Genomic DNA, 27,682 nt, shown 5'->3' on the forward strand with positions numbered 1-27,682 from the left:
GCGCCCTCAGTCCTAAGTCTCTATTCCCTTCCATTTCCCGTCCCCAAAACAGATTCTGAAGTCTCCATGAAGATAGATCTGGCCCCAACATCTACGCCCAGCCTCCAAACCAGCCCACAATCTGTACTGGTAGTAGAGTGTGAACATGCCACAGAGCTCAGTGTGAGCTTGATTCACTTCGGGAGCAGGGGCTGTTTCATGCTACACACTACCAGTCACTTTATAGCCACCGCTGCCCCTTGTTCTTTGTTGGTTTTTTTTTTTTTTTAAGTAGGGTCTTGATACTGTAGCTCAGGCTGGTCTTGAACTCATAATCCTTCTACCTCAGCCTCCTGAATGCTGGGGTTACAGGTGTGCAGCACCACGCCCATCTTATATAGTCTGTCTCGGAAATCCCACACCTGATAATCATCCTTGGCTGGGGCATCTGAACAAGCTCAACACGGAGACCCAGACACAGTACCGGCTCATCTGTCACACTCAATGTTTTATTTCAACAGACATCCCTGTTTTTTTTTTTTTTGTTTGTTTGTTTGTTTTTTTTTTTTAAAAATTGTGGGACAGTTCAACATCTCATCACACTGACAGGGAGAATTCTGGGCCTTTGGGGAAACGCTCAAGTCTCTCCAGCCCAGCACAGAAAGGAGCTGGACTTCTAACTTGTTAAGAAAAATCTATCAAATATGTTTCTTCTCCCAGAGGTGAGGGCTGGGTCCTTAAGGTAGAGGTCCTGGACTTAAAGCAGCTGGGGTCCTGGAGGTGAAGCTGGGTGCTGGGCCAACAGGGCTGACAGGAGATCCTGAGCCATCAGTTCCTGAGCCCTAGAATCCGTATTTGGCCTGGGTCTGCCGGCGACTGAGCCTGTTTTCTGACCAGGTGTTCTTCAGCTCCAGCTCCCGCTCCTTAGCCTGGAAACACAAAGGTGGGGGGATCACAGTGAGCAGCCTGACTTACTGACAGAGTGACTAGGAATCACACACACTGTACCACTGTACGTCCTAGACCCAGCCTTTTAGTTATGTAAAATAAAACAGGTAAAGTTGTTATTGGAAAAGCCTGCTGGGAGGTTGGGGGCTGACAAGATGGCTCAGTGGGTAGAGGTGCCTGCCACCAAGCCTGAAGGCTGAGTTCAATCCCTGGGACCTGCATGGTAGACAGAGAAAACCAGTAAAATTTGTCTTGACCTCCTATGACTTACATTGTGGCACACATGTAAGTACACACACACACTCACACACACACACACACAATAAATGTATTAAACAATTTTAATAGTGGGGATGAAGCTCAGTTGGTAGAGTTCTTGCAGGAAGCACACTGGGCTCTATCTTTACAAATCAGGGAGAGCCACATGCCTGTAAATCTTGGCACTCAGGAGGTAGACCCAAGAGAATCAAAAGTTCAAAGCCATCCTGGGCTATAGCCTGGGATGCATGAAACTCTGTCTCAGAAAAGGCAAAAGAATCCTACAATAAACCAGGTCACTTCCCTCTTACACAACAAGGTTTTTCAAATCTCCTGTACCAGGGCAGAGGGAATAAAACTAAGAACACAGCCTCCCCCTAGTGGCCACAAGGAGAACAAGAAAGGCCGTCTACCAAAAGATTTAAATGGGTCCTGTAAATGGAGCCCTGAGCATCCTCACCTGATGAATCAGATATGTGATCTGGTGTTTCCTCCGCTGCTGGCCAGTTGGCTGTTCACCTTTCTTCTACAAGGGAAAACAAAAACAAAACCCAAAAACACAGTCCTTAATCCACAGACAGAAAGGCATGAGTGTCTCATGTGCCTGGACAGTGTAAGGCTAAAGGGCTGGGCCGCTACACAGAGCCCAAATCTTTGGAGAGAAAAGTCAACGCGGAGTTGCTTCCACACCTATATACTTACAAAACAGACATTCTATTAGTGTCATTATGAAAAACAAATCTAAGATGAGAATACTTGCTAGAAATAGCCTGTTAATTCCCCAAATGAATGGCTAAACTCTGAGGTCAAGACTGGGGTTACTTTGTCTCTCTGATAACCCAACTCTACCTGGCTCTGCCTGTGGACACTGGCCTGTAGTAAGTCTAGGACAGCTTTCATGCCATGGGAATGTGATCTGCCAACCTCCTCCAGACCTCCTTACTATCCCTCCATCCATCTGCCCCTTAAACCCTCTTCATTTCTGCCCCCTTCTCTCCAGTCTGGCTCCTACTGACCACTTACTAAGCCCTCCCCTTGGCTGAAATGCTATCTTGTCCTAGGGCATGTCCACCACTTCCCTGAGATGACAAAGTTCACAGTCTCACTCTTCCTCCATCCATCTTCCAGCCTCCACCAGTAACTACAGCTCACTCCAAACCACACTTTGATGCAAACGATTTACTGTCAAAATCTATACTGGTCTGAGCTTTCACTGTGTGGTTTTCTGTCTTCTGCCAGAGCTGTCTCAAACTAGAAGCTTCCTCGCCAGCCCCACCCAACTCTCACAAACTCCTCGCGAGTCTCCTCAGCACTCATGCAATCATCTGCGCTGTGATCATTCACACTCAAGTGTCCTTACATCTCTTCCCAACTACGCTGTCAACTTCTTGGGGATAAGGGACTGTAGCTTCTCTTTCAAAAAGCAAGCTCAACAAAATGAAATGGGACAAAAACCTGGAATTGGGAAAAGACCAGATTCTAATTGCTTGTTACTACTGAATGTCATTAAATGTTACAATTAAAGATGACATACATAAAAGACTCAATCCATTCCACAGTGAACGCTCACATCAGCAGCTACTTGTGTGACACTGCCTCTCAAGCCCAAGTTAGCAGAGCCCTTTCTCCTAAGTGGTTTTTCCAGTAAACAGTGATAGATCTCAGCTGCTCTAACCACAATCCTTTGCTCTACCTTGTATGACCGCCAACAGTTAAAACAAATGATGGGGCCTGGGTGGCCATCTGTGACCATAGAACAAAGAAAAATCAAATGGGGGGGGGGGGGATAAAATCCTTGACTTTGGTGTTGCTGGCACGGAGCTCACATTCAGCCACCCCCACCCATGGCCAGCGTAAGTGTTCACACCTGCTGTGCTCAGCTGCTAAGTGACTGGAGACAATGAGCACAGGGAAAGCCAGTGGTGTGGGAAACAGGAAGAGCACATGCAGAGATAGCAGTTGGCTATAGTAACTACGAAGACAGTGGCAAGAGATGAGCAATATGCCTGGGAGCCAAGGCCTAGAACCTCTGGAGATCTGCTCCGCCCACTCCCCAAAGACAGGCTGAGCCAGCTGCCAGATTAACAGATGGAGACTGGTGGGGATACAGGCAAGCAGCTGTAGATTCCAACCAGTGGGAAGAATCACACACCATCCCGCAGCTGAATTCTATAAAGTTCTGGAAGGCAGCTGTTCCCATGAAATCTGGTGTATACGCCACTACCTTGGGCAACGATACCCGCTAAGGGTGTGTCAAATAACAATAGGTCGGACAGACCTACAGAAGACCACCTTATGACCTGCCACATAGACCACCCAAACAGTCTTTCACACTTACTTTGCTGAAGGACTTCATGGTTTTCTCTTCCGTCAGTGACTTGGTCATCCACTGCTGTGCCCCACTGAGTTGGTCATCACCTTTGATCTCCACAAAGTTGATTTCTTCCCTCCCTCGGTTCCTCTTGCCCTGCAGGCGCTTAAACTGAAATTAATTAATTGAATAAATGAATAAATAAATAAATGAACAAACAAATAATGAGTAACTGACTCACTCAATCAATTAATTAATTAATTAAAAGCAGAACTGCAGGATCTGGAATATGGGTAAGGAGAGCAGGAGACACTGCTAAGATTCGGAGTCTCTAGAGCAGTGGTTCTCAACTCGTAGGGTTCAGACCCCTTTGGAGTCATGTATCACATATCCTGCATATCAGATATTTACATCACAATTCATAACCATAGCAAAATACACTTAGGAAGTAGCAACAAAATAATTTTCTGTTGAGGATTAGCACAGCATGAGGAACTATATTATATTAAAGAGTCGCAGCATTAGGAGGGTTGAGAACCAAGAACCACGGCTCTGGAGCAGCGATGGACTGCCAGACACTGTGCCGTGGTTTCTCTTCGTGAAATATTCCCTTTTCCATCCCACCATCTACAAATTTCCATGGTGCCAGGTGACATGGGCTGCTTCTCAAGAGATCTCTTAGAGTCAGAGCCATGGTGGCCAAGAGTATTTGTGGAGATCCAGAAATACAAACTAGATAGCAACACTGCCTGAAAGGTCTATCAGAGCCTTCTTCCTTTTTGTTTCTGGACACAACCATGATGGCCTCAAACTCAAATTCTCCTGCCTCAGCCTACCAAAGGATAGGACTACAGTTTTTAAATTAAGAATTGGGGGTAGGCCAGGCTGTGGTGGTACGTACCTTTAACCCCAGCACTTGGAAGGTAGAGGCAGGTGGATCTCTGTGAGAGTTTGAGCCCAGCCTGGTCTACAGAGCTACTTTTCTTTTCTTTCTCTCTTTCTAAAGATTTATTTATTTATTTTATGCATGTGAGTGCTCTATCTACATGTACCACTTTATGCCAGTAGAGGGCATCAGATCCTACTAGAGGTGGTTGTGAGTCACCATGTGGTTGCTGGGAATTGAACTCAGGACCTCTGGAAGAACAGTCAGTGCTCTTAACTGCTGAGCCATCTCTCCAGTTCCAGAACTAGATCTAGAACAGTCAAGGCTATACAAAGAAACCCTGTCTTAAAACAAACAAAAATTAATTAATTAATATTAATTAATAACAATAAACTCCCTATAATCCCAGCAGTCAGAAGACTGAGAACAAGAAGCCTGCAAATTCAGAACCAGCCTGGCTACAGTGACACCGTCTCAAAAACAAACAAAACTAATTAACAAAAGTTTCCCTTTAGCTTCAGATTTGAAACCTGGTGTCAAAAATGGTCATTTGTGGGGCTGGAGCGACGTCTCTGTTCAGAGTGAGTACTGTTCTTGCAGAAGACCTGAATTTAGTTCCCAGCACCCACAGCATCTCACAACTGCCTACACTTTAGCTCCCAAGGGCACTGGCTCCTCTGGTCTCTGTAGCTACCTGCACTTATGTGCATATATCTTGACGTTAACACACAGACATATACGTAACTAAAGATAAAATAAATCTTAAGTTTAATGTGGGCTCAGCAGTCCACCGTTGTTTAACATACACAAGGTCTTGGGTTTGATCCCCAGCACAGAAAATAGAAAGTCATTTTGGCTGTGTCTCCCATGGGCTCAGGTATTTGAACATGGTCCCTAGCTGGTGGTGCTCACTGGGGAGATAGTCCAGTCTCGCTGGAACACTGGTGGTGAACTGTAAGGGTTTACAGCCTTGCCCCCACTTCCAATAGCTTTCTCCGTTCTCTGCTTCCTGTGTGTGAACGGAGATGTGAGCTCTCAACTTCCTGCCTGTCCCTATGCCATGTCTGCTGCTTGATTCCATGCCCTCCACCAGGACGGTTTCCCACCCCTTTGGAACTGTAAGCCCAAAAAATCCTTCTATAGGTTGCTTTCGGTCACGGTATTTTCTCATAGCAACAGAAAATCCTTCTATAGGTTGCTTTTGGTCACGGTATTTTCTCATAGCAACAGAAAAGTAACTAATACATTTTGTTAACTCACTGCTTCATCATCAATGAAGGAGGCATCTGGGGCAATTTCTTGGGGAGGGACCAGAGCCGGGTCTGGTGCAGGATAGTAGCCACCACTATAATAATCCTATAACCAAAACAGAAAACACAGAACTGAAGGCATAACGGAGACAAAATAAAACAAACTGTATGGAAAAAGCAGGAGGGATTCCCACACCAAAGCCCCTCAGATGAACCAGCAGAGACCCAAGGACCTACCCTCTGGTTCACCAACAGTCCCGGAAGCTCCCTCATCTGCACCATCCAGGCAGAGGGACATTTGGGGGGGGGGGGGGGGACGGACAAAGAATGCACATTCTCTCCTGCTGTGCCCTGATCCCTTAGCTACTTCTCAAGGTAACTTACACCTCAACTCTCCAGTACTCTTGGCCAGGCCTTCCAGCATTATTAGGTCAGGAGCCACATCATCTCACGAATCAGGGCATTCTACCCCTCCCATTCCCTGGACAGTTTCACTGACTGCCTATATGGTGTGATCCTACAGTCAGAAGAGGTACAAACATGCACCATGTTGTTGCTGGGCATGGTGGCATACACCTTTAATGCCAATACTCAGAAGGCAAAGATAGGCAGATCTCTGTGAGTTAAAGACCACTCTGATCTATGTAGTAAATCCCAGGACAGCCAGAACTACATAGTGAGACCCTGTCTGAAAAATAAATAAAAATAAGATACTACAAAAATTTTATGAGACATGTACTTTATGAATGTGATGGCTCCCCTCAGACATGAATGCAGAGTCTAGAGGAAGACAGGTGGAGACAAAGGCAAGTCTGGTCCCTGTGCCTAGCAACTGCTTGTTTTTGAGATCGGGTCATAACATCATGTAGCCCTGGCTCCCCGCCCCCTTCAGTGCACCAGTACACTCGAGTGTCTGTGCTGTCCTATGCCTGGAAGGCTCCTAAGAACACGCATCTTATAATGAGCTAAGTGGAAAACACGATTCATATTTATCACACAAAAAAGTCGAACATAAAAACCCAAAGCAAGCGAAGAAAAATATATAGCTCAAAATATATGTAGCTCAATAAAAACAAATAACAAACAAAGAAACAAACAAAAAAAACCAAAGCAAAGCTGGGTGTGGTGGTATACAGCACTGGAGAGGTTGAGGCAAGAGAATCTGAACTCCAATTTGATAGGACAGAAAAGGAAGGGAGAAGAGAATGAAGAAAAAAAGGAGGAAAAAGAAAATATCCACTGTGAAAATTTTTATTTTTCTTATCAACAGCAGTTAGTCCCACAAGGGCCCATAAGTGACCACCTAAGTTAAGGATAAAAACCAGAGGCCATCTTGGCATTGTGTCTGGTAGCTAGGAGAGCTCCAGGGCACCTGTTCTGTGAAAAGAAACCACCTAGACAAGTCACTTTCCCTCTGCTCCTGTGCCCTGCATATGACAATAACTGCCACTCAGAAACTCACACCGGACTTCCCTGTTCCTCATACCCACAGTCAAAGACGTTAGTTCTAAGATTAGAGACCATTCCTCTCCTCCTTTCTTAAATCTCCCACCACCTCCCACCATAAGCTTCTGTTTTTAAAATGTTATGATTTAGGTTAAGTATCTTCTGCTGAACCACCTGTTAAAGGCTTATTCACCAGCCTGTGGTACTACTAGGAAGTGGTGAGACCTTTAAGAAGCGGAGCTTATTGGAAGGGCTGGCGGTGGTGGCACACATCCCAGCACTCAGGAGGCAGAGGCAGGCGGATCTCTGTGAGTTTGAGGCCAGCCTGGTCTACAAGAGCTAGTTCCAGGACAGGCTCTAAAACGACAGCAAAATCCCGTCTCGAAGAACCAAAAAAAAAAAAAAAAAAAAAAAGAAGGAAAGAAAGAAAAGAGACAGCTTATTGGAAGGAAGGAAACACTGGATCCTGGCCCCTTCTCTCTTAGCTGCCTGCATAAGCTGAGAGCTTCCTCTGCTGCAGTCTCATGAGATGCCCAAAAGTAATGGAGCAAAGAAACCATGGACTGAGAAAATATTTTTCTCTAACAGATACCTCGGGATTTCTATCACAGTGACAGAAAGCTAGCATGCAGAATGAAAGTATGACATGAGTCACCTTATCAGACTCCCAAATGCCTGGGCAATTTAAACCCATAAGGTTCAAAATAAAAGCGGTGTATTTTAAGATCGAGTAGTATAAGACCAAGCTAAGTGACACACAGGTCATTTCACTGGTTCAAATTCTCCTTCAGCACCATCTTCAATGGTCTTGGGCCTGCCCTCTGTGTCCTCACCCACCTGATAATAAGCACCAGCGGCATTGGCATCGCCATATGTGGAAAACTGATTGTAGCCATAGTCATCCCCAGGCTTCGGCATCCAGGGGGCCACACTTGACCCCGCTGCCATCTTAAATTCAAGGGGAGCATTGGCTGCATCGTCCTGGAAAGCCGGCTCTGGCTCTGTGCCCGGAGGCAGCTCTTCAGGGACAGTGGGGACAGGGTAAGGGTAAGGCTCAACTCCAGGTGGTTCAGCCTTGTCAGGGAGGGAGAAGAAGTTCTCAGGAGCAACTTCCTCATCACTGTCGTCGTCCTCCTGTGTGATCTGCTTCGTCACCTGTAGGGCAGCACTCTTGGCAGCAGCCTTGATGGCAGAGGGTGATGGAGTGGTAGTTGTGGTGCCCAAAACAGGAGCCAGTGAGGCAGGCTTGGTCTTAGAAGCCAGTCTAGAGGACTTAGCATCCGAGGAGACATCTGAGGGTTTCCGGGAGAAGGCATGGGGCAGGAGCAACCTGTTAGTCTCTTTCACAGTCAGGTTTTTAGGTTGGGGGAGCAAGGCAGACAAACCAGTCCCCTCGCCGGATCCCTAGTGAGCCCAAGTTTGGAATGAGAGGGGAGAAAGACAAGTGAGACTTTATATTATGCACTAGCAACAATGACAAACTAGATCATATAGTTTTGTGCTCCTCCTGAAAGCCTCAAAGCCCCTTGAGGCTTTGTTACCTCCATGCACTCAGCCCCCCCCCCCCTTCTAGGACTTACTATAGTTGTTCATCCACACTGAGAGGCGATGTCCTGTCTCAGCTCTGTCCAGCCTAGTTCCACAGTTAACTGCCACAGATCCTATCCCAACTTTATGTCTTCAGTGCCCTCGGTCTCACATTATCCCTTCTCCTTAAAAAACTAAGTCTCAAGGCCAGAGAAAGACGCAGGGGATCAAGGGCACTACTTCATCTTCCAGGCAACCAGGACTTAGTTCCAGCACCTATACTGCAGCTCACAACCTCAAGTAACTCCAGTTCCGGGGACTCTAATACCCGCTTCTGACCTTGCAGGCACCAAGCACATGTGTGGTACAAATGTATATACATGCAGGCAAACATTCATACACATAAAATGAAAATAAATCTTAAAAAAAAAAAAAACCTGAAACTCAACTTCTCCCTCCTTTGAACAGATTCTGCTCAAGAGACATCTGTACCTACTGCTAAAAGCTCCCTCTGCCAACCCACGCAAGGAAAGCCCTCTGCATATGGTACCTCAACCGGCTAATGCCAGAGTCAAGCACTTAGTTTATCACTTTGTGCACTAATTGGCCCCACCCAACCATACGAATTGCTTGGATTCTACTTTCTGTACACTGAAGGGCTGGTCTGCCCTCAGAGTAGGGAGGCATCAATAGGAAAAGGAGAGTGGAGTAAGGTCACTGTTCTGGAGCACCCAGATATCTTCTCAGTCACTGCCCAGAAAGAGTTAAACAGGACTTCTGAGGCGGGAGAGGTGTTCTCCACCGTCAGAGGGAGGTGCTGGGGGGGGAACTGAAAGCACTGCTGAGGCCACCTCACAAGTGCTCAACTTCTCAACCCCATCCGGATCACAGCTACACCCCTCTGCAGGGCCAGGTTCCCGCTTTCACGGGTCATCTCTTTGTGCTCATCTTTTTCTTGTGGAGTGCCGTTCAAGTAAGTCTACCCTCTCTCCCGGAAGCCTGGAGACAAGGGGATCAATCACTGGCTTCTTCGGTGGCTCTTCCCTCGGCACTCACTATCAACACACACACCACACCACCCTCACCACAAGTCCTTTTGACTTCCACGTGACCCTGTCCTAAGACCTGCCAAACTAGAAGTGACACCTTAACAAAGTGAAGAGAAAGGATGGCTTCAACACTGCATATGTGAATTCCAAGACAAGCACTACATAAGGCAGGACCACTCTTCCCCAAGGACAACATGGGATCCAACTGTGTATACACATGAGTGTAGAGGTGACTGGAAGACACTCAGAGCCGAGTAAAGCTGCCGAGACGAGCGGTCACCAGCAAACAGCAGGGAGGTCATGCAGGTGAGACTTCTGGATTTGACTGCAGAAAAGCAGCCAAGTACAACTGTTACTTAGACTCTCCAGGGCCAGACTTGAACTCTGGAGTCAGCACATCAGATATAGTGAAGCCCAGCTCCACCCACATTAGCTGTCTAACTTTGAGCAAATTCCTCAGTTTCTTCACTTAAACTAGAATGATCATAACTTAGAATTTAGGCCCTACAGTTGAAAAAGAAATTGGCTAGACACAGGTAAAGCATTTAGAATGGTACCTGGTACAAAGTAAGTGCTGTTTGAGTATCTATCTCCAGATTAGAAACACAACAGGAAGAACAGGCAATTTTACAACACAGATGTTCCTTATCATCATCTGATCACCTTACTTACACCCTCTCTAAACAATCCTTCTACCCGAAATGTAATGGACTGAATTAAGTTACAGTTCTTGTTCCGACCATTGCCTGTCCTTCCAGAAAAGTCAACTCCATTGCTAATGCCAGGAAGAAATGAGAAAAAGATCGGTGCGTCTGACTCAAAACTACACTGGAAACCAAAGTCAGACCAAAACAGTCCTCAAATACCTGCAAACATGCTAGCCCTCAAATGAAAACCTTTGGGCACTTTAAGTCCTATCTTTCTGGAAACAATATAGAAAGAGAAGGAAGAGCTATGGTACACCAAGCTTACCTGCAGGACAATTTTCTTCTTTGCAGGTTCATCTTCCTCAGAATCTGACTAAGAGAAAAAGAACCAGAATAAAGCATAACTGTTTTAGAACAGTAGAAGAAACACACTGCACAAACATCCATAGAAGACTGGACAGAGCCCATTATGTGTGTGCCCACCTCTGCAGAGCTGCAGCCCCTACGGCCCTAGCCAAGCAACAGTGATCTCCCTGGGTACTGCAACAGCTACGGAGGATGAGATGAGATTGCCTTGGTTTCTACTCTGTTAAACTGAGACTGTTTCCTCCATTTGGTCCTGGGTACAAAGAAATGCTATGCCTATTCTTAAAAATGCATCCACTAGCAGATGAATAGGAGTTGGCTCACAGTCTCACCCAATCTCAGCCTCACTTTTAAAACTATTTACACAGACCACATGACCATCACAGCTGGAGAGCTCCAGTGGGGTTGAGTGCTGTGTTAACTACTTCTCTATGAGGCATTAAAGGTCAATATCGTTGGAGAAATCCATTCCCTCTCCAAGTCTGATCTCCAGTCTGCCAGACACCATCATTCCTGGCTAAGAGATCCTGGCAGAGAAAGGAGGCCACTAATGTGAACTTTGGATTCAACAGGACTGGGTCACACTGAAAAACCTGCCTGAGCTTTTTGCCAAGTGTGGTGCACACCTTCAATTTCAGCTCTCAGAAGGCAGAGGTAAGTTCTTGGCCAGCCTGATCGACGTAACAAGTTTCAGTCCAGCCAGAGCTACATAGTAAGACCTGGTCTCAAAACAAAAACAAAACCCTTGCTGGGCAGTGGGGGCGCACGCCTTTAATCCTAGTACACAGGAGGCAGAGGCAGGTAGATCTCTGTGAGTTCCAGGCCAGCCTGGTTTACAAGAGCTAATTCCAGAGCAGCCTCTCTACACAGAGAAACCTGTCTCAAAAAACAAAATGAAAGCCAGATACAATAGTACACATCTGTAATCCTGCATTCCTACAGCAGGAATGGAGACAAAAGAATTGGTCTGCAGCTTCCAGGATGGAGTACACTGTGCAGCAGCTGAACAACAGAACAGAGAACTACCAAAAGTCATCATCCTCTGACATCTGACGTGCACACACTGACACATACATACACATAACAATAAGTGAACATGTTTAATTATTATTACTGTGAGACACACATGCCATAGTCACTGTGCAGAGGTAAACACAACTCTCAGGAGCTGGCTCTTCCCTTCCACCTTCCACTGGCTCCAGGCTCCAGGGATTGAACGCCAGTCGGACCTGCACAGCAAGCACTTTCCTGCTGATCTGTCTCATCAGGCCCAGAGTTCAGTTTAAACTACGGGCAGTGAGATGGCTCAATAAGGAAAGGTGCTTGTTAAACAAATTCAACAATCTAAGCTTGACCCCCAAAACTTATGTAAAGGAGACAACAGTACCCACAAAGCTGTGAAGTTTTCCTCTGACCCCCACATAATTATCATGTGTGTGCATTGCACATGCACCCACACATACACTTTAAAAAGAGTAGGGGCGGGGCTGGAGAGATGGCTCAGAGGTTAAGAGCATTGCCTGCTCTTCCAAAGGTCCTGAGTTCAACTCCCAGCAACCACATGGTGGCTCACAACCATCTGTAATGGGGTCTGGTGCCCTCTTCTGGTCTGCAGGCATACACACAGACAGAATATTGTATACATAATAAATAAATAAATATTAAAAAAAAATTAAAAAGAGTAGGGGCACAACTCAGTGGCAGAGGATCTGCTTGGCATGTATAAATAAGTTTATACATGTGGGACTGAAGAGATGGTTCAGTGTTTAACAGTGCTTTCTACCCATGCAAAGCCCCAAGTTCAGTTCCCAGCACCCACATCAAGCAGCTCAAACTGTCTGTAACACAACTGCCTGGAATTCGTCTGCCCAAGGGCCCTGAAGTCACTACCCACACCACACACAACTAAAAATAAAACACATCTAGTCAGGCGGTGCTGGCGCACACCTTGGATCCCAGCACTTAGGCAGAGGGAGGAGGCTCAAGGCCAGCCTGTTCAAAGTGAGCTCCAGGACAGCCAGAGAAACCCTGTCTCGAAACCCAATAAACAAACAAACAAAACTTAAAATTAAAAACTACTTCCTAATAAATAATAAATATGTAAGAACACTACCACCACTACAGACAACAACTACAACAGCAAAGACGACTTCCCAAGTCCATCTTTCCATGGTCTTGGTCTAGACGTCTCTAAAATAAAGGTGAGGCTGGCCATGGTGGTGCACACCTTTAACCCCAGCACTAAAGAGGCAGAGAGGAAGAGCTCTGTGAGTTTGTGCCAGCCATCGTGGCAAGGCTAGGCGTCAAGAGTACCACTAGACACTGGAGGCTGGAGATGGCTCTGCCCTGAAGAGCACTGGCTGCTCTTCCAGAGGACCTGGGTTCAATTCCCAGCACCTACATGGCAGCTCAAGACTGTCTCTAACTCTAGTTCCAGGGGCCCTAACACCAATGCACACAAAATAAAAATTAATTATTTAAAAAAAGTTTTAAATACTTTAATGTGCCTAAAAATTTTCTGTGTATCATGATCTGCTCACAAAGAACTTAAGAGGCCAACAAGCATGACAAATTAAAAAAAAACTGTAAAATTAGGTAATTAAAAAAAAATCAGGTGTAGTTCAAATTTCCCTCAGTGAGAACAGCCCTTATGGAAAACTACAGCACCTGTGTGTGTGGAGTTTTGAGGTAGCTCTTGCTATGTAACCTTGGTGGCCTTGTAATAAATAATCCTCCTGCTCCAGCCTTCTGAGTGCTGAGATTATGAGGCATATTACCCCAAGAGGGTTCTAATAAACTAAAACCTCAGGGTGAGGGTGGCGCACAGTGGTAGAGCACACAGTCAGTATGGTCCTAGGATTAATCCACACACCCTAACAGAACTACAAATCTCCGTATCTACCTACCCCAAAGCTGGAAAGCTGTGTACTGAAGAAACACACCCACATTCACAGCAGCAGCATCCACAATAACTGTTACCCAGTCAACCTAAGTGCCCATCAATAGGTAAGTGGATAAAGAAAATACGCATCTATAAACAATGAATAGCAGCCTTTGTGTTTTTTTTTTGTTTTGTTTTTGTTTTGTTTTTTCGAGACAGGGTTTCCCTGTAGTTTCTAGAGCCTGTCCTGGAACTAGCTCTTGTAGACCAGGCTGGCCTCGAACTCAGAGATCCGCCTGCCTCTGCCTCCCGAGTGCTGGGATTAAAGGCGTGCGCCACCACCGCCCGGCTTGAATAGCAGCCTTTAAAATAAAGGGCTGGAGACAGTAATGGCTCAGCAAATAAGGGTGTTTGCCACCAAGTCTGATGACCCAAGTCTAAATCCCTGGAATCTACAGGATAGAAGGAGAGAAATGCCTTCCACGAGATGCTCTCTGACTTCTATGCATGCACCATGGCATCACACACCTGCACCTGTACCCATAAACAAAATAAATGTAAAGTTTAAACATTTTAAGGAGAGCTTGGGATGTAATTCAGTGGGAGACGGTTTGTTTGACATGCACAAGACACTGACTCAGTCCTTAGCCAGGCCAGAAGAAAGCAGGAAGGAGAATGACTGTTATAAAGTCATGAATAGAAGAATGGAGAAATGATGGTGATGACGATGAATACTCACACTTCAGAACTACTAAGATAAGAAACTCCACATGTTCTTGTAGCACGAATAATATTTTCTCATCTTCAGCTTGAACCCCATTTATCTGTCTCTGGGTTTTTATTATTCATGCTATATGTTCTCACCACAAAAATAAATATTTGGCACAATGGACATGTTAATTAGCTTGATTTTACCAAACTATTCATAAATTGATATCATCCTATGCTCCAAAAAATACATAGTTAATTATAAATTGTCCTCACTGCATCCTGGTGCCAATACCACTGGTACCTTTCCGTGTCCTTTCAGTGTGCTTTGTACCTGTTCCTGACTCTAGGATACCAAGGAGCACTGTGACACCATGTCACTCTTGTCTGCAGTGACATCATACCAACTTGTTCATTAGCACTTTCTGTGTAAATAAGACATTTCCCCACGTGTTTCTGTCTTTATTCTGACAATGGCTATATCTTACATTGAACCACCACCACCTGATTGCTAGCTACTGTTATAGCATTAAAAACAAAAACAAAAACAAAAAATACTTAAAAGGGAATCTGTCTTAGACCTAAATGTGAAAAATAAAAGGTAGCAGAGAAGAGACCCACCACTGACCAAGTGCCTGCTATATATTCCCAGTGACTTTTTGGTTTTTGTTTTATTTAGGGTTTTTTGTTTGTTTGTTTGTTTTTCAAGTCAGGGTTTCTATATGTTAGCCCTGGCTGTTCTGGAACTCACTCTTTAGACCAGGTTGGCCTCAGACTCACTGATATCTCCTACTCTGCCTCCAAGTGCTGGGATTAAAGGTGTGTGCCACCATCCCATGGTGATTACTTGTTGCCCTTAAATTCCCTAAGTAGTCAAGAATGGCCTTGAATTTCTGATCCTCCTGCTTCCACATCCACGTTGCTGGGATTACAGTTATGTGGTGCTGGGAATCAAACTCTGGCCTCTATTTGCAGCCTCAGAAGCACTCTGTCTACTGAGCCATAGCCCCACCCTCCTTCCGGGAGCATCTCAAGATAATTTTATAATTCCAATTTTATAAGTAAGGAAAGCAAGGAGCAGAGAAGTCAAACTGTGGCAAGGATAGGACAGAACCTGAACCAGTTTGGGCTTTTATGTTTGGAAAGTAACACCATACTGACAGTGTACAAGTCTGAGAACCATACTAAAGTGCCACTGGATCTCAGAGGGAACAGCACAAATCAGAACACAGGTCTTCTGTCAACCTGTGTCTACTCATTCTCCCAAGGCAAGTGGGAATACTACTTCTCTCTGTCACAGTGGTGCTGAGAGTGCATGGGCTACTGTCAATAAAAATGCACACAAACCAAGGTTCCTAGAACTCTGGGGTTATCATTCTCGGACTCTCCATAATGACACACTCAACCAAGAAAAAAGATGTGAACACCACCATCTGGGCATGTTCAACCTTTTCCTTCTTCAATCCCCATTCCAGCCTACCCATCCACTCCATCCCTCCCACCCTCCCCCCGACTTCTTCTGACCCTGGAGAGCCTAGGAAACCCCAACACGTAACCCCGTGGGCTAGCATGGAGTCCTGGGCACATCTAAACTAAAGCACCTGCTGTAACAGGTCTACTGGCAGCACTGGGGCAACAGAAGACCATGCTTTTTGTTTGTGGGGTTTTTAATCGTTGTTTTTTGGAGATAACATTTCACTCTGCAGCCCAAACTGACATTGAACTCTCAGTAATCCTCATGATCAGCCTTCCAAGTGCTGGGGTTCCAGGCACAACATCATGCCTTGTAAAAGAATGCCCTCGTTTCCTAGATCCTGTGAGACAGTGTCCACTGTGACTGACAGTGGACACAAACTGTGCTAAGGCTAATAGAAGTGAAGGCCAGATCAGCAGTAAGAAGAAAATTCAATTTCTCCTTAAATGTCACATACTGTTCTCAATATACTGACAACCTGAAGTTTGTTTTTATTTATTTAAATAGGATCTCTCTATGTAGCTCTGGCTGGCCTCAAACTTAGTGCACTGAGCCACTGAGTCACCTCTCCAGCCTCATGACTGACCATTTCTTTCTGTTTTTGTTGTTGTTTTGGTTTTTATTTGTTTTATTTGGTTTGGTTTTTTGCTTTTGGTTTTTCAGGACAGGGTTTCTCTGTGTTGTTACGCTGGCGGTCCTGGAACTCACTTTGTAGACTGGACTGGCCTCAAACTCAGAGATCCAACTGCCTCTGCCTCCCAAGAGCTGGGATTAAAGGTGTGCCCCACCGCCGGGTGACTGGTCATTTCTAATAAGCCGTTACTCCTGGATCTATGATTGCTCACTACTCATATACATTCTTCTCCGAGCTTCTCCTGAGAGTCCTTTTATAAATTATCCCGAGGGGAGGGGCTCTGCTCTTCCAGAGGTCCTGATTCAATTCAATAGCAACCATCTATAATGAGATCTGGTGCCCTCTTCTGGTGGGCAGACAGAACACTGTACATAATAATAAAAAAAAATCTTTAAAAAGAATGTTATACCGTGACACAGATCACTATGACAGACTCCCAGAAACGTAACATCCAGGAAGCTAAACTATATCAAGGGGCTGGGGAGATGCCTCAGCGGGTGAGAGAGCTGTAAAAGAAGAGCCAACAGCGTGTGAAAAGCCAGGCACAGCTGCATGTGCTTGTAACCCCACACTGTAGGGAAGAGACAGGCAGATCCTGGAAGCTTGCAAACCAACCGGCCTAGCAAAAATGCTAAGTGTTAGGTTTAGTGAGAGACTCTGTTTCAAATAAGATGGAATGCTAGTGAGACGGCTTTACAGGTAGGAGCATCCGAATGCAGGCACACAAACAGGTACTGAATCTCTAGACCACTGCAAAGTCAGTGTTTCATATCTGAGGGGCAGGTAGCGGTGTTTGTTTGCCTCTAACAATTAACAAACAAGGCTCAGAGACATCACAGTCACAAAAGACCACAGTACCAGTAGATGATGAAACAATATACACACCTGCACCTCCTGTCCCTGTCACAAACCTCACCAACCTGACCCCAAAAGTAGCTGCAAACATGGGACTCTGTGGTGCACCATGGAAAGAAGCTTAGCTGCCACTCAAAGCACTTCTGGGCATGAGGGAACCTGACCCCAGACTAACAGGAGCGTCCAACAACCCAAGAAAGAATATGACATTTAGTGCTGCGGCTCAGTAGTATTGTGTCTGCTTAGTGCACATGAGGCCCTAGTTTGAAGGGATACAGGATAGTATGGAGTGGGGCTTCTTAAATATTTTTCATTTGTGACCCCTTTTGCTGGAGAAAATTTTATGTGCCCCAGTATATAAATATATAAAAAGCACATAAATAAAATGCTTTCTGATAATAACCATGAAGAAATTTATCTTAAAACAATTGTTTGGATCAGGCATGATGTACACCTTTAATATCAACACTCTGGCGGCGGAGGCAGGCAGATCTCTGACTTCAAGGCCATCCTGATGTAGAGAGCAATTTCCAAGCCAGCCAGGGCTACAAAGTGAGACTCCCATCTCTCTAAAAGAAAATTTTTTGTTATATTTAATTTCACTTCTTTCTTCTGGGGTCTTATTTTGGTTTTTTTTTTGGGGGGGGGGTGGGTGTTTCTCTGTGTAGCCCTTACTGTCCTAGAACTTCTAGAACTCGCTGTATAGACAAGGCTGGCCTGGAACTCACTGAGATCCACCTACTTCTGTCTCCTGAGTGCTGGGATTAAAGGAGTGCACCACTACCAACTGGCTAATTTTTTGTTTGTTTTGTTTTTTGAGACAGGGTTTTTCTATGTATTTTTGGCTGTCCTGGAACTCACTTTGTAGACCAGGCTGGCCTCGAACTCTGCCTCCTAAATGCTGGGATTAAAGGCATGTACCACCACACCCAGCATGCAACTGGCTAATTTTACTTTTTTTTAAAAGATATACAAATTTGCATGCTAATGAGACTAATGAAATGTGATTTTTGTGTGCTTTTGTTTTTTAAGAAAGGGTCTCATTATGTATCCCTTCCTGGCATGGAACCCTCTATGTAGACTGCTTGCCTCTGCCTCCCCAAAAGTGTACCTAGGTTTTTTGTTTTGTTTTAAGGTTTATTTATTCATTATGTATACAGTGTTCTGCCTGCATGACAGAACAGGGTACCAGATTTCATCACAGATGGTTGTGAGCCACCATGTGGTTGCCGGGAATTAAACTCAGGACCTCTGGAAGATCAGTCTGCTGTAGGAAGGCTTGTAGCTTGTGGTTACCCGCCTACTGGGGCATGGCCTCTTATACAATATATGCAGATACAGGTTCTTTTTTTTTTTCTTCCTCCTTTTCGCTGGCTGCTCATTTGGATTGTTGGGTAGCAGGATTCGATCACTGTTCACTGTTCAAGCAGAGAATTCTGATTTGTGAGTTTACCCCAATAACTATCTACTTCTCACTTCTGAGCTAGTGTGGGATTTCTTTCAAGCGTCCGTTCATCACTAGGTCCCTCATCAGTGCTCTTACTCTCTGATCCATCTCTCCAGCCCGCATTTTGTTTATTTTTAGCATTTGTATCTGTTGCTGTTGTTTGTTTTTATGTTTTGTTTTTTATGTACTTTTATTTTATTTTTTTTTAAAGACAGTGTCTCATCATATGTCATATGGCCCTCACTCATAGACACCTGTCTGCATCTGTTGAGATTAAAGGTGTGCACACCACACCCACACAGTACATACATGTGTGCACATCTAATAGAACATAGGGCATCTCAACCTTTTTCAGGGCTGACGCACACTTGACATTACAGTCACCAGTACTAGGCCAGGGATGCAGCTCCATTAGTGGAGCACCTACCACCAGGTACCAAGACCTAAGTTTAATTCTCAGCACTGAATTTTTGTTTGTTTGTTTTGTTTTTCGAGACAGGGTTTCTCTGTAGCTTTGGAGCCTGTCCTGGAACTAGCTCTTGTAGACAGGCCAGGTTGGCCTCAAACTCACAAAGATCCACCTGCCTCTGCCTCCCGAGTGCTGGGATGAAAGGCGTGCACCACCACCATCCGGCAGTAAGCACTGAATTTTAAGACCTGGTGTGGTGGTGCATGCAGGTCAGTACTCAGCACTCAGGAAGTAGAGGCAAGAGAACCAGAAGTTCAAGGTCATCCTAGGCTACACAATGAATTTGAAGCCATCCAGGGGCTACATAAGACCCTATTTCATGAATATAGCTTCACATATTATGTAATACAAACTGGAAGTACATTTGGAGCTACTTTAGAATTTTTTGAGAGCTAGAAAAATGGCTCAGCAGTTAAGAGCATTAGTTACTCTTCCAGAGGACCCAGGTTGGACTCCCAGCACCCACATGGCGGCTCACAAACCTCCCCTGGCCCTCACTGGCACTATATTCATGTGGTACATAGACATACATGCAGGCAAAACACCCATACCCATAAAATAGGATGGGAGGAAAAAAAAACTAACTTAGCTGAAAATTCTGTTCTAATCCCAAGCCAAAATACATTTAATGATTTTTCTCCTCTTTGATTTGAGACAGAATCTCATGTCATCCAGGCTGGCTTTAAGTTCAGCAGCTAGCAAAAGGTGAGCTTCAACTCCTCCCAACCCTCCTCCTCCTCCACCTCCACAACACTGGGGTTACAGGTATGCAGCACCACATCTGGCCTGTATATAGAAGTAATTTTGTTGTTTTTTTCCAAGGCAGGATTTCTCTGTGTAGGCCTGGCTGTCCTGGAACTCACTCTGTAGACCAGGCTGGCCTTGAACTGAGATATCCACCTGCCTCTGCCTCCTGAGTGCCGGGATTAAAGTGTACCACCACCCAGCCTCATATAGTAATTAAAAAAAAAGTATTATTTATTTATTTGTATTTTGCAGTGGACACATACATTTGTCAAGTTTGATGCCAGTGCTGGCCATCGTGCTGGACCTCGTTTAATGATTTTTTTAATGAAATTCAAGTGAGTAACTCAAACTAAGTTTTTCTTTTTCTTTTTTTTTTTTTTTACATTGTTATTTTAGGGGGTGTGAGTAGAAGTCAGAGGACAACTTGTGGAAATTAGGTTTCTTTTCCCACCATGCAGGTTCCAGGGATAGAAATCAGGCCAGCTTAACACGTAACCCTGCTCCCCATCTCTGCACAAAATATCAAGACATAATTAATTTGATGTTTGTGTGCTGAGGAATGAAGAAAAATATCAAAAGCTTTGTTTTCCATAAGTGAACCATATGTTCCTACAGGAGCAGAAAACTTCATATAAATAGTAAAAAACACTACAATTTAGGTCAAGTTCTCACCATACAAGCATGAGGACCTGAGTTTAATATCTACAACCTAGATTTTTAAAAAGAAAGAAAAACCAAAAAATAAAAATAAAAAAAAAAAATAAAAAGAAAGAAATAGGCTGGAGAGATGGCTCAGTGGTTAAGGACACTAGCTGCTCTTCCAGAGGTCCTAAGTTCAATTCCCAGCACCCACGCAGTGGCTCACAACCATCTGTAAGTGGAGTCTGATGCCCTTTTCTGGCATAAAGGTATACATACATAGAGCACTCATACATAAAATAAATAAATGAATCTTTGACCTGGAGATGGTGGCACACGCCTTTAAACCCAGCACTCAGGAGGCAGAGGCAGGCAAAAGCCAGCATGATCAGTTCCAGGACATAGCCTACACAGAGAAAAGAAGAGCTCACAGTTTGAGGAAGTTCCTTCTCCATCTCCCATGGTTATATAAACACTGCAGACAGCACAGGTTGCGAAGTCCTGCAGAGCTCTGGGCTGTCAGCTTTGTGAGAGTCAACGATGGACTTTGAGTGGCACAAGTGCTTCTGAGTTCTGGTACTCATAACCCCAACAACCTCAGTGGTTTACCATGCTGGACTCTGGTAGTCTATTTTGGTATATTTGGGGTAAGGAGACATTTGTTCATATCGCCCCAGAAACAGTCACACAACTGGAGGCCAGCCTGGACTACACAGTGAGTTCTAGGCCAGCCTGGACTACTGAGTAAGACCAGGGCAGGGAGTGTGGTATTATTATATTTCTTTTAAGCCTGACAAGAACCTAAACCTCAGTGGCCACCACTGTCCTCTCTAGCTGCCAAGAGTGACAATACACACAGCCCGAGACTGCTGAGCAAGAACGGAAACAGACATGTTCCATTAGGCCAGGTCCAGTGGGATCCACTCATCTATCAGTGCCTCATTCCCCAGGCAGCATTCCTCTTATCTTTTCAGGCTCTGGTTCTGAGAGACTCTCCAAAAAGCAATCACTAGCTATCAGGGCCAGGAGCCAAGTAGGAAATCAAAGTTAAGAACAGACACCCCACCTTGCTACACTCTAAATGAATTATACTATTATCCCATTAGCGAGATTCATCAACTTCTTTAACTCTTTGGTCTCTTATTTGCCCTTTCATTTTATTTTCTCTGTTTTACTTCTTGTTTGTCTTCCTTTTTGATTTCTACCTACCCATGGGCCTTCTCCTTACCTTTTCAGTAAATACCAAGACAGAGCGAAGTACGTCAAGGTTCAAATATAACCTCTGCCACCACTTCAAAACTATGTGGTTTGGAGCAACTTGCCTGTGTCCTCTAAACCTGTTTCCTTCTAGGTAAACCAGCATTAGGAGCCTACTTAGCACCCAGGGGGTGAAGGCAAGAGGAGAGAAGCTGAAGATTATCCTCCACTACATAGGGAGCTGCTTACAGCCTAGGCTAGACAGGCTGGCAGAAACTACCGACTGCACTGCCTCCACAGCCTGCGTGCTGAGAAGTAAAGATGTGTGCCGCCATGCTCCACAAGGAACCAACCCTCAAGTTCTATTGTGCCAGAAAATATTAAACGAGAAGAAACTCTCACATAAGAAACTCTCACATAAGACTTGTTATATAGCCAGACGGTGGTGGAGCACGCCTTTAATCCCAGTACTTAGGAGGCAGAGGCAAGTGGATCTCTGTGAGTTCGAGACCAGCCTGGTCTTCAAGAGCTAGTTCCAGGACAAGCTCCAAAGCTACAGAGAAACCCTGTCCGGGGGGGGGGGGGGGATGAATAAAAGGAAACAAGATTTTAAAAGGAAGGGAGGAAGGAAGGAAGGAAAGAAAGAAATATTGATTTGTTATCCTAAATTTTTTTCAATATCTTCATCCCCTGGGCCTAGGAAATCAACCAATGACATTTCATTAGAACAAGAAGAGCAAGAAAGGGGAAAAACAACCATCCACTCCATGGATCATCTCCTACTTAAGCCAACAGCTGAGAGAAGCTGAGCTTGGGGGCACATACCTATAATCCTAGCACTAGGGAAGTTGAGGCAAAAGGATCTTGAATTCAAGAATAACTGGGAATTGGGCCATACAAGAGTAACCCCCCCTTCTCTCTCTCTCTCTCTCTCTCTCTCTCTCTCTCTCTCTCTCTCTCTCTCTCTCTCTTTCTCTCACACACACACACACACACACACACACACACACACACAAGGCGGGAGAAAGGAGGGGATGACGACTAAAGAGCAGAAAAGACGAGTGAGTGAGGTGGTACTGGACTGTACCTCTTCATGCCACTCCTCTCCCCTTGCTCCCCAGATGACAGACAACTGGGTTAGCCTGGAAACTAGAATGAGGGCTAGACTACAGCTTATTCTGAGCTGCTCTATAAAAAGAAGGAATAAAAACCAAGATGTAGGTAGCCTTCCCCTGCAGCAAAGGTAAGAAGCACCAAATTCTAAGAAAATTCTTTCTTTAAGGCAGTGAGCTTATCCCTGTGTGGGGGTTTTTATCCCATCGGCTCATAGAAAGTGGCACTATTAGGAGATGTGGCCTGGCTAGAGCAGATGTGGCTTTGTTGGAGGAAGTGTATTACTGGGGGTAGGCTTTGAGGACTCAGAAGCTCAACTCAGTGCAAGTGCTGCCTGCTGATCTAGATGTAGAACTCTGTTACCTCTCCAGCACCATGTCTGCCTGCATGCCACCATGCTTCCTGCTCTAATGATAATGAACTAAACCTCTGAACTAAAAGCCAGTCCCAATTAAATGTTTTCCTTCACAAGAGTTGCCTTGGTCATGGTGTCTCGCCACAGCAATAGAAACCCTAGCTAAGACAGCCTGCAAACATGCACTGAGAACCCTCGATGTGCACAGCATGGTGTTCAGAATCAGAGCTCTAGGAACCAGACAGGATACAGCTCCTTAAAGACCAGACACAGAGATGGAGAGATGGCTCAACAGTTAACAGCATTAGCTTCTCTTCAGAGGATCGGGGTTCAATTTCCAGCACCCACATAGAACTAACAACCAGTTCTGGGGATCTCATGCCCTCTTCTATTATCCATGGACACTGCATGCATGTGGGTATACAGACACAATCAGACAAAACACCCACCCACATAAAATACAAGACCAGGGAGGTAGCTGAGTCTGGTATATTGCATGATTTTAATCTCAACACTCAGGAGCCAAAGGCAGACAGATCTTTGAGTCTGAGTCCAGTCTGTTCTACAGAGTTCCAGGAGAATCAGGACTAGAGAGAGAAAACCTGTCAAGAAAAAAAGAAAAGAAGAGGAGGAGGAGGAGGAAAAGGAGGAGGAATTCATTTGAGTTCATTCATTCAGAAAATAAACATAGAGAGTTTTCCCTCTCATCAAAGAAATTTCTTTTTACAACAGATGAAGGGAGACCACTACAGAAAACCACAACCAATCAAGATACAGATTTGTGAAGTCCAGTCCCAATGGATACATCTAGAAAAGAGTTCCTACATCTAAGGCTCAGAAGACATGGGAGAAGAGGGGTCAGCTATGCTATTGTGTCTCCTAGTAACCTCAGGACCTATACCCATTAACCAACATGACTGCCTGAGCATGAGCTGAACAACCCAGGAGGAGTAGGTCTCAACCCTACACAAAGAGCTGCAGGCAATTAAGGAATACCAAGAGGAAATAAGGAAAAGTCTTCCTCTCCAGTACCAAATGGTCAAACCCTAAAACATATGTACAAAGTAACATACAGTTTGAGCAGTTCATATTTAGAAATATGTATGAATAGTCATAGACATATATGTATGTAACAACAATTAATGAAAAAAGAGGCCATGAATTTGAAAGAGATCAAAGAGGAGTATATATGGAAGGGCTTAGAGGAAGAGGGGAAAGGAAAATAACATAGAGATGGCTCAGAGGTTAAGAGCACTAGCTGCTCTTCCAGAGGTCCTGAGTTCAATTCCCAGCAACCATATGGTGGCTCAAAACCTTCTGTAATGAGAGCTGGTGCCCTCTTCTGGCCTGCAAGTATATATATGCAGGCAGAACACTGTATACATAATAAATACATAAATCTTTAAAAGAAAAAATTAGAAAAAAAAGAAGTAACCTTTGCTCTGCCTTCAAGGAGTTTGCATGCTAGAGGAGGAAGAAAGCTAAGTTATACAATATGCATGTGGTGGTGAAGCTACAGAGAAAAACAAAGTACGGCCAGGCAATGGCGATGCACACCTCTGATCCCAGTACTCAGAAGGCAGAGGCAGGTGGATCTCTGAGTTTAAGGCCACAATTGCTCTATGTAGCAAATTCCAGGCCAGCTTAGTGGGACCCTGCCTCAGAGAAAACAAACAAAACAAAACAAAACAGGGAGGCATGTGACAGGCAACTGCAGTGTGACCAGGTAGGCTAGAAATGCTAACCGAGGCCATGCTTGTGACCTTTGAAGCCAGGACCTAACAGAGAATAATGAGAGCACTGGACATGTGCTGGAGAAACTGAAAGAACCGCAAGTGCAAAACATAAGAGATGGACGGGGCGGTGGTGGCGCACGCCTTTAATCCCAGCACTAGGGAGGCAGAGGCAGGCGGATCTCTGTGAGTTCAAGGCCAACCTGATCCACAGCGAGTTCCTGTACAGGTTACAAAGCTACAAAGAAATCCTGTCTCAAAAGTCCAAGAAGAAAAAAAAAAAGAAAGCTAAAGAGAAGCAGATGGCAAAGGGAGCTCAGGATGGACCATTCATTGATCAAAAGGTGTAAAGCAAAGGACTCTCACACTTTCTTCCCTAGGTTTACTGTCTTCCTTACCAAAGGAAGTCTTCATTCCAAGAGGCCATGTCTTTTTCTGCTCAAACATCGGAAAAAGACATAAAGTCAAGCATGGTGGTACATGTCTTTAATCCTAGCACTCAAGAGGCAGAGACAAGAGGATCTCTGTCTAAATAAATACATAAATGCAAAACAATATGTTTAACTGCCACCTGTTCTAGAAAGTATACCCTATATCCACAAACTCATCTAGTCTTGACAATATGTCAATGGTGAAACTGAGATTCACACAGACCCCGCTTCAATGTCCAGTAAGATTTTGCACACTGGCCTCCAGCTCATATATGTAAATAGTATGTTAAGGCTGGGGATGTAGTTCAGTTGAAGAGTGCTTGCCTAATGCGCTCACAGCCTAGGCACGGGAGTAAACTGCACAAGCAGCGTGCTGGGTGCATGGCGCGTCTGTAGCAGCAGCCCTGGGGAAGGTGGATGAAGGAGGATCAAGAGTTTAAGGCTAACCTCAGCTATGCAGGAGTCTGAAGCCAGTCTGGGTTACCCAGTCCTGTGTAGACCGGAATCCTAGCTACAGGAAAGACTGAAGCAGAATAATCCAAAATTCAAGGTCATTATAGACAATCTAGGAAGACCATTTCTCAAAATAAAGATTGGAAATAGGGCTGGGCTGTAGCTCAGTGAGGCCGCGGGAGGAGGCGGGCTTATCCTCAATTTCCTAAATCAAGGATAGTGTGGTGTAATTTTAATCCAATACTAGGAGCAAGAAAAGTACAAACTGGTGCCCAGTCTGGCCTGGGTTACACAGTGATCCAAGGAAAGTCTGGGCTACACAGTGAAACCACCTCAAAATAAGAAAATATTCCATTTCTTCTCTAACTCCCCTCAAAAACAAGCCACCATCAAGCCTGATTATTTTAAGGATGGGGCAAAGGAAAAGGCTGGTCCTGGATGTTCAACATGGGCACTGAAGTCCTATCAGCTGTCACTACAGGTGCCCACGCTTTACCCTGACCTCAATATGGTAAGAGGAGAGACCAACCTGAGATGAAGACGCTAAAAGGGAAAGAAGTGTCCCTATGCATGTACCTTAGCCTGTCAGTACCAAGGACATTTAACCCTTTCTGCAAGCTACCCCCAGATTCCATGGCCATTACCCTAACTTCCCAAAGTTGACAAGTTCATCTGAACTAACCGCCTTCTAAGAGGATTCTAGCGGCCTTGAGTCAACGGATAAGTTTACAGAGCTCCATTACCGCCACAAGTCCCTCCCAACCCCGAAACTCAAACCCAGTGCGGCTTGCGGTGCCCCCTTGATACTCACATCGCCCTTGTGCAGCTCCGGCGCCGCGATCCTCACCGGCTCGGTCCTCTTCTTTGGCTTGGGAAGCCCCAAGGGGTGTCCGACACTGCCCACAGCTGGGGGCAGACTGAGCCCCAGCCCCTCCCCAACTCCCGCAGCTTCAGCTGGGCTCACTCCTGCAGGTGGCGGGAAGCCGCCCAGGCCGAAGGGCAAAGGAGGAGGAGGCTGCAGCCTGGGGTCTCCGGTGGGCGGGGGCAGCAACAGCGGCGGGGGAAAGGCCGAGGCCAGCATCTGGGGGGGCGGGGGCAGCAAGGCCGGACCCTTGGGTGCGGGGAGAGAAGCGAACAGGCCTCCTAAAGTGGGCCCGGGCATAGGAGCCGCCACGTCCTCTTCCTCCGGCTCCGGCTCTGGTTCATCCAGCTCACTCTCATCGCTGCTGGCATAAGCAACCAGAGACATGGCGCCTCCCGCCTTTGGGATGCCCTTGCCCGCAGACTAGGCCTACTTGAGACCGGGGATGTCCCGGCGGCCTAGTAGGCCCCACCACTGGGCAAGGCGGGGAACCAAAAAGCGCCCCCAGCTCCGTGTTCTAGGGCTATCCTCGGCAGGAACCCATGGCCAGGGCTAGAGTTCCACCGAGTAAGAATTCCCGCTTCACTTAAGCTCCTAGCGCCAGGAAACTACACACAGCTAATGGCCGCCGAGTCACTCCGCCTACTACTCGCCTCACAAACATAAGAACTACAATTCCCAGAGAACAGTTGTGCAACAATCCATTCTCCACTTCAGGTAACTCCGTGCAAAGCATGGTGGGAGCTGGAGTTTAAAGGTGGAGTAAATGGTGCGCATTAAGACTGAGCGGAAACCGTCCTTTGACGCAGGGATTCCTGGGATTCGTAGTTTGTTTTGTTGTTGTTATTGTTGTTGTTGTTGTTGTTGTTAACTTGCAAGTCTTATGTTACTACAAGACCCATGGATCAGCGCGGTAGTCACAGAAACACTTAGAGCATTTCGGTACTTGAAGTTAGTTCCTCAGATCACCTAAGGTTTATGGGAGCTGTGGTACCCTTAGAAACTGCAAGTGTTGTC

General features: G+C 45.5%; 1 protein-coding gene across 1 annotated transcript; it reads right to left on the reverse strand.

Moving 5' to 3' along the window:
- Nucleotides 1-467: 467 nt before the first annotated feature.
- On the reverse strand, nt 468-27,322 carry Prcc (proline rich mitotic checkpoint control factor). Its single transcript, XM_038311393.1, has 7 exons — nt 26,615-27,322; nt 10,627-10,674; nt 7,916-8,482; nt 5,643-5,738; nt 3,524-3,667; nt 1,646-1,711; nt 468-908 (listed from the first exon to the last, which is right to left on the reverse strand). Exons 1-7 carry the CDS (start codon nt 27,050-27,052, stop codon nt 822-824), a joined length of 1,446 nt encoding a protein of 481 aa, XP_038167321.1. The 5' UTR covers nt 27,053-27,322; the 3' UTR covers nt 468-821.
- Between the last annotated feature and the right edge of the window lie 360 nt (nt 27,323-27,682).

This window comes from Arvicola amphibius, chromosome 14, assembly GCF_903992535.2.
Source record: "Arvicola amphibius chromosome 14, mArvAmp1.2, whole genome shotgun sequence".
Lineage (NCBI taxonomy): Eukaryota > Metazoa > Chordata > Mammalia > Rodentia > Cricetidae > Arvicola > Arvicola amphibius.

Coding starts and splice junctions, on each gene's coding strand:
- Prcc (XM_038311393.1), bottom strand. CDS start 27,052: ATGTCTCTGGTTGCTTATGCCAGCAGCGATGAGAGTGAGCTGGATGAA. Junction 8,483..10,626: donor AGAAGAAAATTGTCCTGCAG/GTAAGCTTGGTG, acceptor TGGGCTCACTAG/GGATCCGGCGAGGGGACTGG. Junction 1,712..3,523: donor CCATGAAGTCCTTCAGCAAA/GTAAGTGTGAAA, acceptor TTTCCCTTGTAG/AAGAAAGGTGAACAGCCAAC.